Genomic DNA, 16,624 nt, shown 5'->3' on the forward strand with positions numbered 1-16,624 from the left:
AAGTTGTTTAAGAGATTTATACAAAAAAGAGTAGAAAAAAATATCAATCTGTTCTAATTTTATATCAGTTTTTTGGAAGTGGACATTTTTGTCCTTAGTGACTTAAGAGGGTCGTAAATTAAACTGATGCCTGAGGGTTAAAAAAAACGTCTTCTGTGGATCTGGAGTCACGTGCGTTTGCTTTGTCGGTGATGAATCAGGCGTTGGTGTAAAAAAACGTTTAATGGAACGATTGGGGAAGGTTCAGATAATCGATACCTCCTCATCTGAGTCTTATCAACATCCTGATTTATCACCATGAACTTGTGAAGGGACGACCTGCTGACGTCACGTTTCACGGGGGATCTTATGATCGCAGCTCTCACTCAGTCAGTCAGTCACACTCCTCTGAGCGGCGGCGGGCGGCGTCGGCGGGGACGGGAGAGAAGTGGAGCTGCCTGGCACCCCACCAGGACAGGATGTGGAGCAGTCGCTGCATCACATAATACCTCCTGCTGAGAGTGCAGGCAGCCATTGGTCCATCTGTTCTCCCGTCTGAATCACTGTTCCCCAAATAGAAAGCTGCTGTCTCGCCACTTTACCCATCTCGCACTTCTCCTCCTCCTCGCTCCTCGTTAGACGTGTTCAGTTACACGATCAAGTTTTCAGGATTTAAAATCAGAAATCAGAAATCAGACTCTGGATCATCATGTGCGGCTCGTTGCAAAACACCGGAGGAGTCAGAAGTTATTGAAAAAAACAAATTATTTATCACAGCGTGGATTCGGGCGCCGCATGGCCTAGTGGTTATGAAGCACGCCCCATGTACAGAGGCTACAGCGGTGTGTTCAAATCTGACCTTCTGACCTTTGCTGCGCGTTTTAAAACAAAAAGCATTGAACAGTTATCTCATATTTCCTGTTCTCTCCTCTTTCTCTCTGATGCTGTCTTGACTGACGTTCTCCCCTCCTCTTGTCAGGTTATCATCACAGCCTCCCGTCCTCGCCGTACTCCACGGGTCCAGAGGGTCAGAGGTTGCCTTCCTCCGGCGCCTTGTCATCAGAGTTCCTCAACCAGGGCGTCCCCGTGAAGATTCTGCTGCTGGTGTGCAACGCTGCAGGAGCGGGCCAGCAGACTGTGAGGTGATTATGATCCGTTTGACCCCCTTCTCAAAGCCCCCGCTCTCAAACAGCGCTCGTCTAATAATAGCCTAGCAACGGTAACCAGGCGAGGGGAGACCGCTTTGAACTTCTTTGCATGTTGAAGTAGGGCGGGGTGTTTTTTTACTTTTTTACACAACCAAAGAAAAAAAAAACAATGTGAGATGTGATTCAATCTAGTAGCAGAGAGATTCCTCGCTAGCCTCGACGTCATCTTTTGTTGTAGTTTTGATCGAGAGCCCCCTGGTGGAGGAATCTACATATTACAGCTTTAAAGGGATACTTCACCCATTGACATTAATCTTTGTTTCATTAGAAACCTGGTAGTGTTTTTGAATGGTCGTGCATCCCGCCCTCATTTTCCGCTGAGATGTGAAATCTTTGTATTTCTGAGTCTGTAAAGGAGCTTCCAGTGACGCAGAATGACGATTTTTGCGTCACTGGAAGCTGTTGTGGTTAGCGGGGTGAAACTACAACGCTAGTTCCTCATATTTATGTCTAAATGTTTTTATTTCTATATTTCTACTGCTATGTTTATATTTTAGAGAAACTGTAATGATCGAATTTCCCTCGGGGATTAATAAAGTATTTCTGATTCTGAACTAGAGGACCTTAGTGGGAGTGGCCTGTGGTGCTGTGCATTCTGGGATTTGGTGTCTTTCATCCACATGAGCCAAAAAGACACTTTCTGCCTTTTCTTGGCCAAGAAGGCACCAACTTCAAAATGTATTTCACATTTCTACATATATGACCCAATGTCAGTACAGATTCATGTTTCAACGGGTGAAGTATCCCTTTAAGTTGACGCCAGCTTTAAAGGTTACAGCGCTGTAACGTTAGCGACTGAATTGACAGAAATCTTTATGATGATCGCTTCTCTCTCAGCAGACGTCCGCTCTGTTTACAGAAGCTGACTCCACATTTTATCAAACATCAAGGTCACGTCAGCTCCCGGCTCCAGAAAGAGGACCTGCATCTCGCTGTGAGATGAGTTTCAGATCAATGGCCCTGAGGACTCGGGACACCTGGCGTGATGTAGAGATCAAACATTCATCTCCCTGACGAACGTGCAGAGAGATCAATACGAGACAGCTCGCCAGCTCGGCTGTGGGGGAAAGTCCAATCCTGTTCCCGGTGTCGGTTTCTCCTTCAAACGCCTCGCCGCCGTCCATCAGAACCACCCGTCGCCTCCTGCTCTAATCAGGTGACAGCTGGACGTCAGGAAAACGACTTTGGAGTCACTTACTCTTCTCTCACTCTGGTTACTGAAATGCACCTGAGAAGCTTCTCTGCAGACAAAGTGTGAAACGCTCTGATTGGTTGAACTGTGATACACAGGAACAAGTACAGCACTCATACTGGTTAAACGTACTGAGATGAACTCTGCTGCCTCTCTATGACGAGACTGTGAGGAAGAAGATTGATCTTTTGTCTGTCACTGTAAGAGTTCTAAGTTATTAATTTCCTTCAGAGCTGAGATTTAAAGAGCGCTGTCCTGAACTGATGATTGACACATCACAGAAAACAGAGCCGACCATCTTTCATGGTGGAAATATTTAATTTGCAATTCGTTCATATACTCTGATCCAACCTTCACAACAGGGTCCTAAGTCTCTGACTAGACTCTTCTCCTCTGTCGCCCCCCGGTGGTGGAATGAACTTCCAAACTCCATGTGATCTGCAGAGTCCCTCTGCACCTTTAAGAAAAAGCTAAAGACCCAGCTCTTTCATGAACACCTACTAACTTAATGATGATGGTCTCCATATTATTGATGATGATGATGGTAATGACGATGGTTTTTGTTTGATAATGACGACTTATAAGATGGTTTCTATACTGATTAGAGCTCTCAAGAACTGCCCTCAATGTTGTGCTTTGCCTCTGGTCACTTCCTGTCAGCACCTGTGTGTCCAATCAGACTCAAAGCTGATCGTTTGCTCTTACTGACATTGTTCCCTTTTTTCTAGATCCTTGCTTGTGTTGTTCTTACTCTCTGATGTACGTCTCTTTGGAGAAAAGAGTCTGCTCAGTGAATTGTAGAATTGTGATGAGAGTCCTTGAAGAGTTCATTTAAAGGTCAAAGACGCTGAACGTCTCCCTTGAAGGAGGCCTTTGATTCAGCATTCACAGAAACCAAACCACACAACCCAGGAGGGGAATCGTTTCTCCCTTTGCTTCCAAAGTTTCCAAATCAATTCTCCTCATTTAGTCTCTACCGTGCAGTGGTCGGGGTCACTGCAGCCGCCACAGCACGCTAATGGTTACCATCCTATTGTGTTGTAGGGGAGACCACACTAACCGAGACCAGAGGGCTCCGAGACCGAGACATTTAGGGATCGAGACCGAGACCAGAAAAATCACAGAAAAATATTCATCTTGTGTGCAGGGGTCTCGTCCCTCGCTTAGACTGTAACACCGGGAAGGTTGCGGCCGTAACCAGGGGATAAAAATCAAATTATAAATGTAGTTTGAGACCGAGACAAGACCGAGTAGTCCAAGCTTCCGATTCCAAGACCTTCAAAAAGTGGTTTTAAGATCGATTTCAAGAACTCCAACACTTCCATCCTAAACAGTAATCCGTCTCCATGGCAACTATTATTTGTTTTCTGGAGGATTTGTCAGATTTTTGCTGCTGTCTTTAAACAAAACAAATATAAAAACTAATTAAAGAGAGGATATATTTCTTCCACACAGCTTTCATTTCTTTCTCCTCCTGAGCGCCGCTCGGCCGTGTGCTGAGCCTGTGTGTGTCGACATGTTTTCATTCTAATAAATCTGAAGCATACAATGGAGGGCTGCCCTCAATTAAATGTGTTATGATGACTTGAGCTATCATTTCAGAGGAGGGGGGGGGGCGAGGGGGGGGAGGTCGGCACTCGTCCCTCTCCTCAGCAGCTATTTTCACTCATTATCTCGCTCTGTCCTCTTAGAGATACCCCGTAATGAGAAGCCTCCTCTCATGCCGATCATCATGATTATTTGCATCTCAATGGGATGAAGGGACACGTGACACAGTCGGGGTTTATGGCGAGCGCTGCGAGCCGTCATTTGAAGCTTTTTTTTCCTTCTCTGTTTCTAATTAAGGTTTGGACCTCCGTTCCTAATGAGGGAGGACCGGTCTATTTCCTGGGACCAGCTGCAGCAGAGCATCCTCAGCAAGCTGTATTACCTGATGATCAACGGAGCTCAGCCGCAGGTATCACAAAACTACTCATGACCACTCATGATTGGCTCACATAACTACTCTTTAACACGGCCGCTACTCGAACCCTTCTGGTAAAACCCTTCCTGCCATGTGATCATCTTATAATTCATATGAAACACAAGTTAAAGTCTCTGCAAGCAGAATTTCTTAACTGACTTCTTGATCCAGTAGATGTCGCCCTTGAGCTCCAGCATGAAACCAAAACAAACTGCTGTTAGGCCACGCCTCCTCCATACTGAAGTCTCCACTCTCCTCCAGAGACACACCTCCAACCCCCCCTCGAATCGCGTTCAAACAAAGGATCAAAATTGCTCTTTGCTCGAACTGCTATCACCTGTGTCCTGCATTTTTGTGTTAGCATGCTAATGTTAGCGCTCTTTAGTTAGCTCGTAGCTTCACATTGTTGTGTTAGCATGCTAATGTTAGCGCTCTTTAGTTAGCTCGTAGCTTCACATTGTTGTGTTAGCATGCTAATGTTAGCGCTCTTTAGTTAGCTCGTAGCTTCACATTGTTGTGTTAGCATGCTAATGTTAGCACTCTTTAGTTAGCTCGTAGCTTCACATTTCATGTAAAGTGACACAGAATGAGCGTGATCTAAAAACTCTTACTAACATCCAAATAATCAGTGAGTATGTTCTTCTTCTTCTCTAGTTCTTGACTAAAACAGCTTTTATACACAAGGGGAGGAGCCGGCCGTCCCGTCCATGTAAACACGGCTCTGACAACAACACAGCCAGCGGGACTCGAGCTTCTCCCTCATTGTAGACAGTCAGGACTCAGAGACACATTTACACAGGACAGACTTTATGATTTATTTTGGGGCTTTTTTCCCTTTATTTGATCGGACAGTGGATAGAGTAGGAAATGAGGGGGGGTGGGGAACAAAACGCAGGAAAGTAGCCACTAGTCGGATTCGATCTCGGGCTTCCCAGTGGAGGCCTATAGCCTCGTACCGCAACATAACCACTTGGCCATCTGTACCCCTGGATCTGCTTTCCTTCGGAGAGGTTTGACTACAAAAGATTGTATTTTTTTATAAGCGACAGATATTAGAAATAATAAAAAGAACAGGGAGTTGTGATGAGGACAGTCATGGTCGACAACGTCTGCAACCACAACAACTAGAAGTCAGGGGATAAATAAGTTTTATATTATTAGGTATTCTATGTTTTATTTACTGCATCCACAACCAGAAACCTCCTGGGCTGCAGTTGCCTCTCAGCCCTGTGTGATAAATCAGCGCTAATTGTTCCATGATGCTCGTAAAGCTAACATTTAACGGCCTTGTTGTGTGGGCGCGCTTGTTTCTGAGCACCGGCTGGAGGCAGAGCGGGGACACGGCTCCCTCCTGCCGGGCCGGCTGGCGCACCTGTTCCCGGGACAGGTTTATTGGCTCAGGACGGAGCAGAGCGTGCCCACACATGGACGCTGAGTGGTACAGCGGGGAGAGCTCAAAGCCCCCCCCCCCCCCTCGCTGGAACACAGGACGAGGAGTCAGGTTAACGGGTTTGAGACATGCTATGATTATTCCTCTCTGCCCTCCTGTCGTCTGGTTTCTCATGTGGGTAGAGACTCCATAAAAAAATCTAGATTTGTTTTGTGGAGGAGGCTGCAGCTTCTTCTGGAGAGAGAACACTTCAGTGACTCTGCTGCAGCGTCCTGTTGGTCCAGGGAACGTTGACTCTGTCTGTGACGGTCTCTAGCCCTCTTTACTGTCAATGTTTGGCTTTTTTTCTGCAGGTTAAAGGCTTAATATGTGATTTTATGATCCAGCAGATGTCGCCCTTGAGCACCAGCATGAAACCAAAACAACTCGCGCTGCATTGTTGTGTTAGCATGCTAATGCTAGCGATCTTTATTCTGCTCGTATCTTCACACTGCATGTAAATTTACCTGAAATGAGCGTGATCTAGAAACACAGTTAAGCAGTGAGTACAGTATGTTATTCTTCTTTTCTCTAGTCCCTCAATTAAACAACTTTTATACACGAGGGGAGGAGTCAGCCGGCCGTCCGGGGCGATGTAAACAAAGTGAAGATAGGACTCTGAAAACTCTGAAAACATCACAGACAGTGGGACTCGGGTGTTACACCCATTGTAGACAGTCATGACTCACAGAGTTATTTTCAGAGGAGATACTTGATTTCTACATTTAAGTGTGAAAAATCACATATTAAGACTTTAAAGCTCTTTGAAAGTTATTCCCTGAATTCCCTCAGTTTTAGTCTCTTAGTGGAGTTCACACACCGCACAGAAACTGTAAATCAGCTTTCTGTACATGACTCAGTGTTCTTTGAGAGACGTGAGGAGAGAGCGAGCGAGGAGGAGGAGGAGGAGAGGATTCAGGTGCAACATTTTCAGTAGCTCAGCTGGAGATCTGAAGTCTCCTTTGTGCCTCACGCTGTCAGCCGTTTAATTAAAGCCCGCCTCGTACAGTATAATCAGTCGGCTGTAGTCTACCTCTGCCAAGACAGCAGCAGCGCTCAGAGCAGATGTTTGCTCTTCATCGCTCAGCTCGACTGAATGTTTCCTTATTTTCCTCCTGAATCAGTGAATTACACTCACAAGTGGAGTCTTCAGCTTCTGTCTAATTTTAGCTCCTCAAAGATTCAAACACACAAAAAGAATCTGCTGCCATCGGAGCTATTTGTCCCGCTGTTGACATCACTTGACGTCTTAATTTGAGCGTTTTGCAGATTGATGTTGAGCAGTAAAACATGCTGCATGACTCTACAGCCCCTTTAGAGGAACTCTGGAAAATATAAAAATCCCTGGTTGTGCACACACACACACACACACACACACACACACACACACACACACACACACACACACACACACACACACACACACACACACACACACAGACACACACACACACACACACACACACACACACACACACACACACACACACACACACACACACACACACACAGACACAGAGTGCTTACAGTAACAACATAATGAAACTCTGTGCTCTTTGCATGGGCAGTAATTGGAGATCTTTTGCCCTGTCAGGCACAAACAATGCCACAAACATCCCCCCCTCCCCCCTCCCCCCTCCCCCTCGCACCAGCCTTACTGAACACACAGAGTCATTAACCCCGGGTAAAAAAAACAAGAGCGAGGACTTTTTCCCATGACAGAAACCTCACAAACATGTGAGTCTCCTTCTGTTCGTTTTATGAGAAGATGTTAACTGCTCACATTTCATTTTTCTCCTCGCTCGTACTTAACTGTCCGATCAGTGTTTACTAAACCGACCCCGGCGTCCCTCAACGTTTTCTCTTCTTCTGTGCAGAGTGGACATGAACACACAGCAGCACAACAGTTTGCTTCAACATGCATCAGTCAATAATACAACAGCTGAAATAGCGAGCACATTTAAAAGCCTCTTCTTCTCTTGTTGGATTTTTTAACTTTCTTTTTTTTTAAACCTCCCTTAGGGGGCGCCATCTGACAGCCCTCACTCTCTGTCCCTGCTAAGCGTCACATGCATTTTTGCTGTGAAGTCCAAAGTTTGTCAATGAAACTTTGGTTCTTCTCCTCTGTCGCCCCCCGGTGGTGGAATGAACTTCCAAACTCCATGTGATCTGCAGAGTCCCTCTGCACCTTTAAGAAAAAGCTAAAGACCCAGCTCTTTCATGAATACCTACTAACTTAATGATGATGGTCTCCATATTATTGATGATGATGATGGTAATGACGATGGTTTTTGTTTGATAACCACGACTTATAAGATGGTTTCTATACTGATTAGAGCTCTCAAGAACTGCCCTCAATGTTGTGCTTTGCCTCTGGTCACTTCCTGTCAGCACCTGTGTGTCCAATCAGACTCAAAGCTGATCGTTTGCTCTTACTGACATTGTTCCCTTTTTTCTAGATCCTTGCTTGTGTTGTTCTTACTCTCTGATGTACGTCGCTTTGGAGAAAAGAGTCTGCTAAGTGAATTGTAGAATTGTAGAAAGTCATCAAATAAAAATGAAGAGGAATGATCGATCTATAAGAGAGAAAAAAGAAAAGAGGAAGAGGAGTAATCGTCTTGACACTCCGGACATGTTTGAGCACACATTTTCTGAAAAGTGGAGCAGGCAGGAGACGGGGAGGATGGACTTTTCTCATCATTGGGGGGTTTGTAGACGGACTAGAGACACAATTCTATGTGACCTTTAAAAAAGAACTTAACTCTTATGAAGTGTCGCTCTTACAAAAGCAGGCCTGGATTAGAGTGAAAACTCTGAGATATCTTTGTGTGTGTGTGACCTGCTGAATCTTTTAGTTGTACTCGGTGTCTTTGCCATTGGAGGATGTGAAATCTGAAGCGACACATTTGATTTTTAGAGTTTTATCTTTTGGTCTTTGAGACAATGTTTGGACTCTTTGGGTGGTCTTTCTGTGTAAACACGAGCCTTTCATTGGAAGTCTCAGTGCGTCCCAGCGAGAGCAAAATGAAAAGACAACATGTTTAGTGTTTACACACGTCATCTAGCATTACAGGCAGAAACATGCAGAAGAGCAGCACAGGACACCTCTGTGTGCGTAAACACATGAAGAAGAAAACGACAATACAGTCTTTGTTACGCAGCTAATGGACGTCCAGTGGTTCAGCAGCTGACTGACACATCTGATACTGAATATATTTACTCGTTCACATAGATTATGTAACCTCCCCTCAGGGTTATGGATTCCACCAGGTTCATGTGTTCAGCATGTCAATATTGCCGTGTGCTCTGGTGTGATCCTCGTCATCAGAGAGCTCCTGCTGGATCGACTCAGAGGGAGGGTTTGTGTTTGAGCTCAGCCAGAAGCTACACGCCAGATTTCAGCACAAGACGAGATCGCTTTCATTCTTGTGAAGAACGCCTTAACTCCTAAAGACGCCTCGAATCTCAGAGTAATAAAAGTTTGCTTAAAATGAAGAGAATAAGAAACACGAGGACCTTTCTTTTTTATCTTCAAGTTTGGCATTCTGTCCAATAAATTCCTACAGAAGCCTGAAGCTGACGTTCATCCATGAAATGCCATGTGGTGGACTCTGAAGCTTCAGTGTTTATCCAGCTCTGCATGGGTCTGTAAACCTTTCTGTGTTCTAACCTCTCTCCATTTTTCAAAAGCATCTCCAATATTGATCCTAGTTTGAGCACGTTTCTGCTCGTGGAGCTTATTAGAAACATGCAGAGGCTTTTTAGGTCGGGTACAATCACTTCTATCTGAACCACTTCTCTTGCCCGCTTCCATCACTGCAACACCTGTTGACCTGATAACTGCTCTCATATCTGACAAACCGAGGGGCGTCCAAAACGGCCGTGTGGGGGCGTGTCTTAAAAGCGCCTACCTTCTCTGGTCCAAACAAATCCAGAGCATTCAGGAGCAGAATCTAAAGTTAGAAGGAGGACATACTGCACTTCAAAGGTCAGGTGCAGACTTGGACCTCTCCCTCCTGGCGGCTCACTTTGTTCTCGTCTCTCTCTTTTTGTTGCTTCAGCCTGAAGACTTAATAAATAAAAACCCTGAGTGTGAAAATACGCCAATGTTTACATGAACACGCCCAGCTCTGCATTCCTGCAAAAGTTCTGAACAGATGTCCAAGAGTCCAGCCATGACTTCAATCAGCGTGCACCAACAACGGTCAGAACAGGAAGTTTTCATTCATTTGTTTCTAATGGTTTGTCAGTAAACACAACGTTTTCAGTCGCCAAGGCTCCAGAGTTTTGAAGCTTTTGAGTCGGCCATAGGAGAGATGAATGATTTAACTCTGACCCAGCATCAATCCCTTCATCATGAAGACCTTTTCCATCCGAGCGATCTTCCTCAGCTAAACGGTTTAAAGCTTAGGATCAACCACTCAGCCTGTCTGCCAAGTTTCCTGATTCAAACCGGAGCTCGTTCAGCCGTTTGAGACGGAGACTGAAAGAAGATCTGGACCTCACCTGAGAAGCCTCTGCATACTCATCAAACACCTTTACTTCCTGCCTGCTAGTCTCTAACAGGAGCCATCTGGAACTGATCCGCAGTAATGACTCTTCTTCTGCACACACATATTGGATTCATAAAACATTTGCAGACACATTTTTAATGTTGTGAATCCTCCGAACAGAGCCGTTACTCTGACGGATCTCCTCACAAACCCTGAGCTACGTCTTCTCATTTCGCCGTCGTGACATCATCTCATCAAACGTGTGCAGAAGCAGAATGGACGACAACGCCCGGGGGATACGAGGAGCTACTGTTCTGATAGATCGCTGCAGTGAAACTAAAGAGTGAGGGGCAGAAAAAGAGGAGACGTTAGCATGCTAACTTACCCACAATGCCCTGCACGAGCTGCGGCAAAATAACCAACATTGTCCCCATTTTCTTTTGCATTGAACAAAATCTGATGATTTAAGAGAATTATTGTTTCATGAAGTCAAATCAGAAATATTGGGGCGGACAGATATGCAGAAACTGGAATGGCTGTTTAACTTTGATGTGTTTAAACTTGTTGATTTTGTTTCAAAAGCTTGGAAAAGAAGACAGGATATTCTGTTTCATTAGTTTGACTTCTTGCTTTCTCTTTTTGTTTCTTGATGAAGAATATAGTTTACCTCGTGCACTCTGATCCGGGAACCTTTTTAATTTATGGTGTCATGTATGAACATGCAGGCTGGGCATATGGATGTATGTATGACACAATAATAAAATAAAAAACTAAACTAAACTATAAAAAGTATTGGACAAGACTCTTACTGGAAGAGCTGAAGCCACGCCCTCTTGGACCGTCTGTAACTGTCTGATTTTTTTTTTTACTTTATTGAACATGTGCTGAGGCGCTGCTCACCAACAGGCGAGGCAGGCAACTGCTTTGGGCCCCAGAGCAGTAGGGGGCCCCGGAGGGCTCAAAAAACTTCAAAGCAGTGGCCCAAAATGTGTAAATTTTGCAATGAAAGTTGGAAACCTCCTTAAGCCCCCCCCATCCCCCCCTCCCCCCATCTGACAGCACTTTCTCTCATTGCCTCTCATGCATTATCGCTGTGAAAACCAAAGTTTGTCAATGAAAGTCAAAAAAATAAAAAGGAAGAGGAATGATCCATCTACAGGAGAGAAAAAAGAAACAGGAAGTAAGAGGAGGAGGAGGAGTCAGCGTTGGCTGGTAGATGACGATGATGAACACCCCCCCATTTATTCTTGCCGAGGGCCCCAACAGACACTAGAGTGCGCTGCGTCTCCAGCAGTCTGGAGCTCTCACTAATAAAGAAACACCTGTACTATCAGCTGGACATGACGTCTTTAAAGTTTGTTTGTTTGTTGTCTTTCAGAACACCAGAGTGCTGTTCAACATCCGGGTGGTGGGAGGTTCAGCGTTCTACAGCTACCTGTCACCTCAGGACGGCCGGCCGCTCTACCACCCTGCTGTGGACAGGTGAGGGTCTCTCTAAGTTTATTCTAAGACCGCTGATGTCACACACACATTCAATAAGTCCTGCAGCTGTGAGAAGAAGTTTGGGTTTGATATCGTTACAGATATTTCTGATTCAGTATTTCTTAATGAACGGTACCGTCTATAACCTGGTGTGATTTAGCCCAGGTTTAATGTCCGACCTTTTCTTCATCCTTTAAACTGTAAAGGTGAGAGTTTTTATTTCCCAGCATCCCCTTTTCAGTGCTCTGATGTCTGATGGCGTTTCTCTTGCAGTCGTTTGTGTTTTCAAAGGAGCCTCGTTCTGAAAGTCTATTTGTGTGGTTTCTAAGAGCGGCTCATTCATCGGCCTGATGGAGCTTTCAATCTTTTGACACACTAATGTGCCGCACGCTGTGTCCCTGGAAACGAATGTAATGATAAATATGATGATTCAGAAAAGAAAAGGAGCGGCTCTACAGTCAGAAGAAACATGTGTTAGTCTCCTTGTGAAGAGATCTGTGATACTGTGGTCAAATATTTAGAAGGTCAATCAAATCATTCCCCTAAATGTTCCCCCCGACTGTTCATCCCACACTCACATCCTTTCCCTGTGTCTGTAGCTGTGTTTATTGGCCGCTACATATAAATCCTAAAACTCTGCATATTTATGAACCCCTCGTCTTCTTCTTGACGCTGACCTGCCGACATGTGGAAGCTCCTTCTCGCTGCAGTTTGGATTCAAAATCTGAACTCCAGATCCACATCATCTCTTCAGTTCCTGTCATGTGTCTGATGTCTCCATCTATTCATGCTGCATTATATTCTGTGGTAGTGCTGACACCTAGTGGTCAAAAGGCATCACTGCAGGGCAGGATTTATTTTCTTTTTTTTTATGTGATGTTCAGTTCAGTTCAGATCTTCATTGTCAAATTTGATTTGCAGCAGTGGACACAAAATCACAACAGATAAACAGACAGTGCAACACAACCTGATGAAATACAACCAAGAAATATAAAACTCACTGTTAAGAAGTTTCACTCAAATGGTATAAATATATAAATATAATAAATATAAAATGCAATAGCTCTGCTTGAAAGTGCAGTCAAGGATTTAAAGAAGATTAAGAGCATTAATTGCACGAGGAACATATGAGAGTTTATATCTGTTTGCCTTAGCCCTGAGCAGCCTGAACCTCCGACCTGAGGGGAGAAGAACAGATTCCTCTAAGAGAGGACGATGATCAGAGCTGGACATGATAGACTTTGCTTTCCTAACAACTTGTCTGTTCCAGATATCTGACAATGAAAGCTGCTGAGTGCCGATTGTTTTACTGGCTGTATTGACGATACTGGAAAGACGATTTTTGTTCTGAACAGAAAGGTTACCATACCATGAGATAAAGAACGTACATGGCATTAGCAAGCAAAAGAATTCGATATGGACAGAAGAGGTTGAACTTATCAGAAGGCTGCAGGACAGAAAGCCTCAGGTAGTCCGGCAGCTTGTTCCACAGCTGAGGACCGAGGACCTGTACCAGAGGACCTGAGGGGGTCTGGATGCCTCATAAAGGACTAGAAGATCTAATAGGTGCAGGTCCTGCACAGTAACTGTTCATGCACATTTCATCAATGAAAAGAAGTTCATGTTTGTCTTAATGGAGGAGTGAGGTTGTGCAGATGCTCCTCCTCTTCCTCAAATGACCTCTGACCTCTGTGTGTCTCTCAGAGCTCTGAAGCTGTGCGGCTCAGGAGGACCTCCACATGTGAAGCTCATCATCGAGTGGGAGCACAGGATCAAAGACTGGTCAGTTCACTTCTCTGTCAGACCGTCTTTTGTGTCGTCATGGTTACACCTGAAGGTTTTTCAAACGTCTCCCTGTTCACCACCTGCAGTCTGTTTGGAAACATCCACGAGGAGGTGGTGAAGGACGCGGACAGCGTGAGGAATCAGCAGCAGCAGCACGTGCAGGCGTACAGCTGCACGCTGGACGAGTGTTTCCAGCTGTACACCAAAGAGGAACAGGTCAGTTAAAACCCCGATCAGCTGATGATGTCATGTTCATATCGTTTCTGTAAAACGTCTTTTTTTAAGCTAAGCTAGATCGCCAGAATCTACTTCAGAGTGAGGTTGAGTTTTTCCCCTCAGGAGGTTGACACTGATGAGAAAAACTAAAACACTTCAGGGTTTGTTTATCCCAAGACTGATAGCTGAGGTGACAATTTGCAGACAGCTCCCACCTGTCACTCAAAGAGGCCACGCCCCTAATTCCACATCACTGTAGCCCATTTTTGGATCACAGGTTCATTTCTTCTAGATCGGCTTTTTCCAGACCTTCTGTTTTGTTGATGTTCATACATGGAGCTTTTTGACCTCCTTCACCTTCGGGTTTGGAGTTTAGTGTGACAGTAAACGTTTAAAAATGGCGTTCTTTATGACCTTAAAATGAAACCAATCCAACAACAAGAGTAAATCAGCGTCTTCAGTGAGAGTAAGAGAGGACATGTTTTGGTTATTCAGTATTTTATATCAAAGTCAATCAACAGTTAACACAGTTCAGGAGCGTTGGCTGCAGTTACCTTGTGTCACCACTAGGTGGAGGTGCAGGCGTGAGGATCATTATCCTCACTTTTAACTCCAAACTTATAAATATTAACATCAATGATGATGAATCCTGCAATCATAAAATTTGGATTTCTCTCAGGACTTTTTTTGTTAATTTATAAAATGAAGGAATAAAAAAAAACTTTATTCAGTCAGGACATAGAATAGAGTAGAGTAGATCACACATCACTACAGGTGTATTTGTTTATTTGTTTATAAGGATTGTCATTAGTCTTCTTTGGGTCCAGGCGTTCGACAACAACACACCCCCCCCCCCCATTTTCTTACTTCTTCTTCTCTGCTTCTTAATAAACAGCAGAATAGAATATGCAACAACTATCTTACAATGTACAGCTGAATCATGTCAATTAGTGTTATCAATATCGTCGGACAGGAAGTGATACTTACCTGATAGTTGCCTTCACATGTTGGTTTCTAAACATATGAGACTCTGTAAACTACATCAATCTGTTCTGTGGCGTTTCCTGCAGCTGGCCCCGGACGACGCCTGGAAGTGTCCTCACTGTAAGCAGCTGCAGCAGGGCGTGGTGAAGATGAGCCTGTGGACGCTGCCCGACATCCTCATCCTGCACCTGAAGCGCTTCAGACAGGTGGGCGAGCGCAGGAACAAGCTCACCACCTTCGTGCACTTCCCTCTGGCCGGCCTGGACATGACGCCTCACATGGTGAGCCGCGGCCACGCCTCCCATCAGCCCCCTCTGCAGCCGGGCTGGAAACAGTCCAGACGACCCGACCCGGCTCCTCCTGACTTCCTGTATGATCTGTACGCCGTGTGCAACCACCACGGAGGGATGCACGGCGGACATTACACAGGTCAGACTTTAAAACAGGATATGAAGCAGGATTTACGATTAGAGGAGTCTATGTCTGTGTTACACTGAATATTCTGACTACATTTTTGTCAAAACCGCAGCTCAGCTGATCTATTTTTTTAAATCTATATTGTGGTATCTACCTATTTTTTGTACATTTTTAATTTTTTTATTTTATTTAAATTGTACTGTGTTCACTTTTTGTTTGCAATCTTTGCTCTTTGCTGCTTTAACACTGTACAGATAAGATAAAAAGGATTATCTTATCTTATCACTTTGGGGTCAAGTTCTGGTTTTCAGCTCTATAAGAGTGGGTCGCCACGGTAACGGACCTGCTCTGGAACGTGGTTGTGTTCACACTCAGACATCAAAGATATGAGAATATTTGAGTCCATTGTTGTTCTTTGTGCAGCGTTCTGCAGGAACTCGGTGGACGCTCAGTGGTACAGCTACGACGACAGCAGCGCCGAGCCGGTTCCTGAGGCGGAGGTGTGCACACGAGGAGCTTACATCCTCTTTTATCAGAGAAGAAACACCATCCCTCTTTGGTCTGCCAGCTCCTCGCTCACAGGTTGGTCCTTTTTTTTTAAATGCTCTGAAGACGCTTCTCATGTTGAGAACAGAGTCTGCCTCACATCCTTCAGACGACATGTTCAAATAACGGGGGGGAATGTGGGAGGAGCTTTGAACCTTTCACTCAGATTAAATCTGGATTCTGTTCCATCGTACACATTTGATTTTTCCTGTGGAGGCAGGTTTGTTGTTCTGCCCTCGCTGTGGGTTCAGTAAAGACAAAAGATATATAGATAATAGGTGTTTGAATCACCACGAGCCCTGCAGCCACTCAACTTTAGTCGGATACAATTTGAAACATTTTCAGACCAACTTTCAGAAATCATTTCCTTTTTTGAAACTTTAAATTATGTCCACAACTTTCCAACTTTTTCTTCGTTTCAGGCTCCACCAGCTCATCCACCTCTGACCACTGGCTGGTCCGTCTGACAGGGGGCAGCAAGCGTGGCAGCGTGGGGTCAGGAGGTCCTGTTCCTGGACCTGCAGGTCCTCATCAGGCTCCGGAGTCTCCTGAGCTCCCCGTGTTTGGAGACGAGCCGACGAAAACACAAGAAACGAGTCAGTATCTGCAGAAGAGTCTTTATCTCACAGACATAAACATCTTAGAACAACTATGTCTTATGTTAAGTATATAACATCATTTTTAAAAAGTAAAAAGTCGAGTTTTGTCAGGTCCATCGTCATGAGGAGAAGAAATTTTATATCTTTTGAGATTCCGTCGACTCAAACTTGAGCAGACAACAAACATTCTCATCAAAGGCAAGTTTATTTATGTCGCACATTTCAACAACAAGGCAATTCAAAGTGCTTCACACAAGACATCAAAATGACAGAGGAAAGAAAAGAAACATTAAAATAGAACATTTAAAAATCACTGAAATTATTAAGTCTG

The 16,624-nt window shown here is 44.7% G+C and overlaps 1 protein-coding gene across 2 annotated transcripts in view; it reads left to right on the forward strand.

Annotated features, from left to right (window-relative positions):
- usp43b (ubiquitin specific peptidase 43b) overlaps positions 1-16,624 on the forward strand; it is a 57,003-nt gene that overhangs the window by 36,683 nt on the left and 3,696 nt on the right. For both annotated transcript variants that reach the window (XM_061026889.1, XM_061026890.1), the window contains exons 7-14: positions 959-1,121; positions 4,225-4,336; positions 11,643-11,746; positions 13,451-13,528; positions 13,618-13,747; positions 14,818-15,160; positions 15,572-15,730; positions 16,117-16,290. In XM_061026889.1, coding sequence (XP_060882872.1) covers positions 959-1,121; positions 4,225-4,336; positions 11,643-11,746; positions 13,451-13,528; positions 13,618-13,747; positions 14,818-15,160; positions 15,572-15,730; positions 16,117-16,290 — 1,263 coding nt within the window. The remainder of the gene's footprint in view (positions 1-958; positions 1,122-4,224; positions 4,337-11,642; positions 11,747-13,450; positions 13,529-13,617; positions 13,748-14,817; positions 15,161-15,571; positions 15,731-16,116; positions 16,291-16,624) is intronic.

Source organism: Labrus mixtus, chromosome 20 (assembly GCF_963584025.1).
Source record: "Labrus mixtus chromosome 20, fLabMix1.1, whole genome shotgun sequence".
Taxonomy (NCBI): Eukaryota; Metazoa; Chordata; class Actinopteri; order Labriformes; family Labridae; genus Labrus; species Labrus mixtus.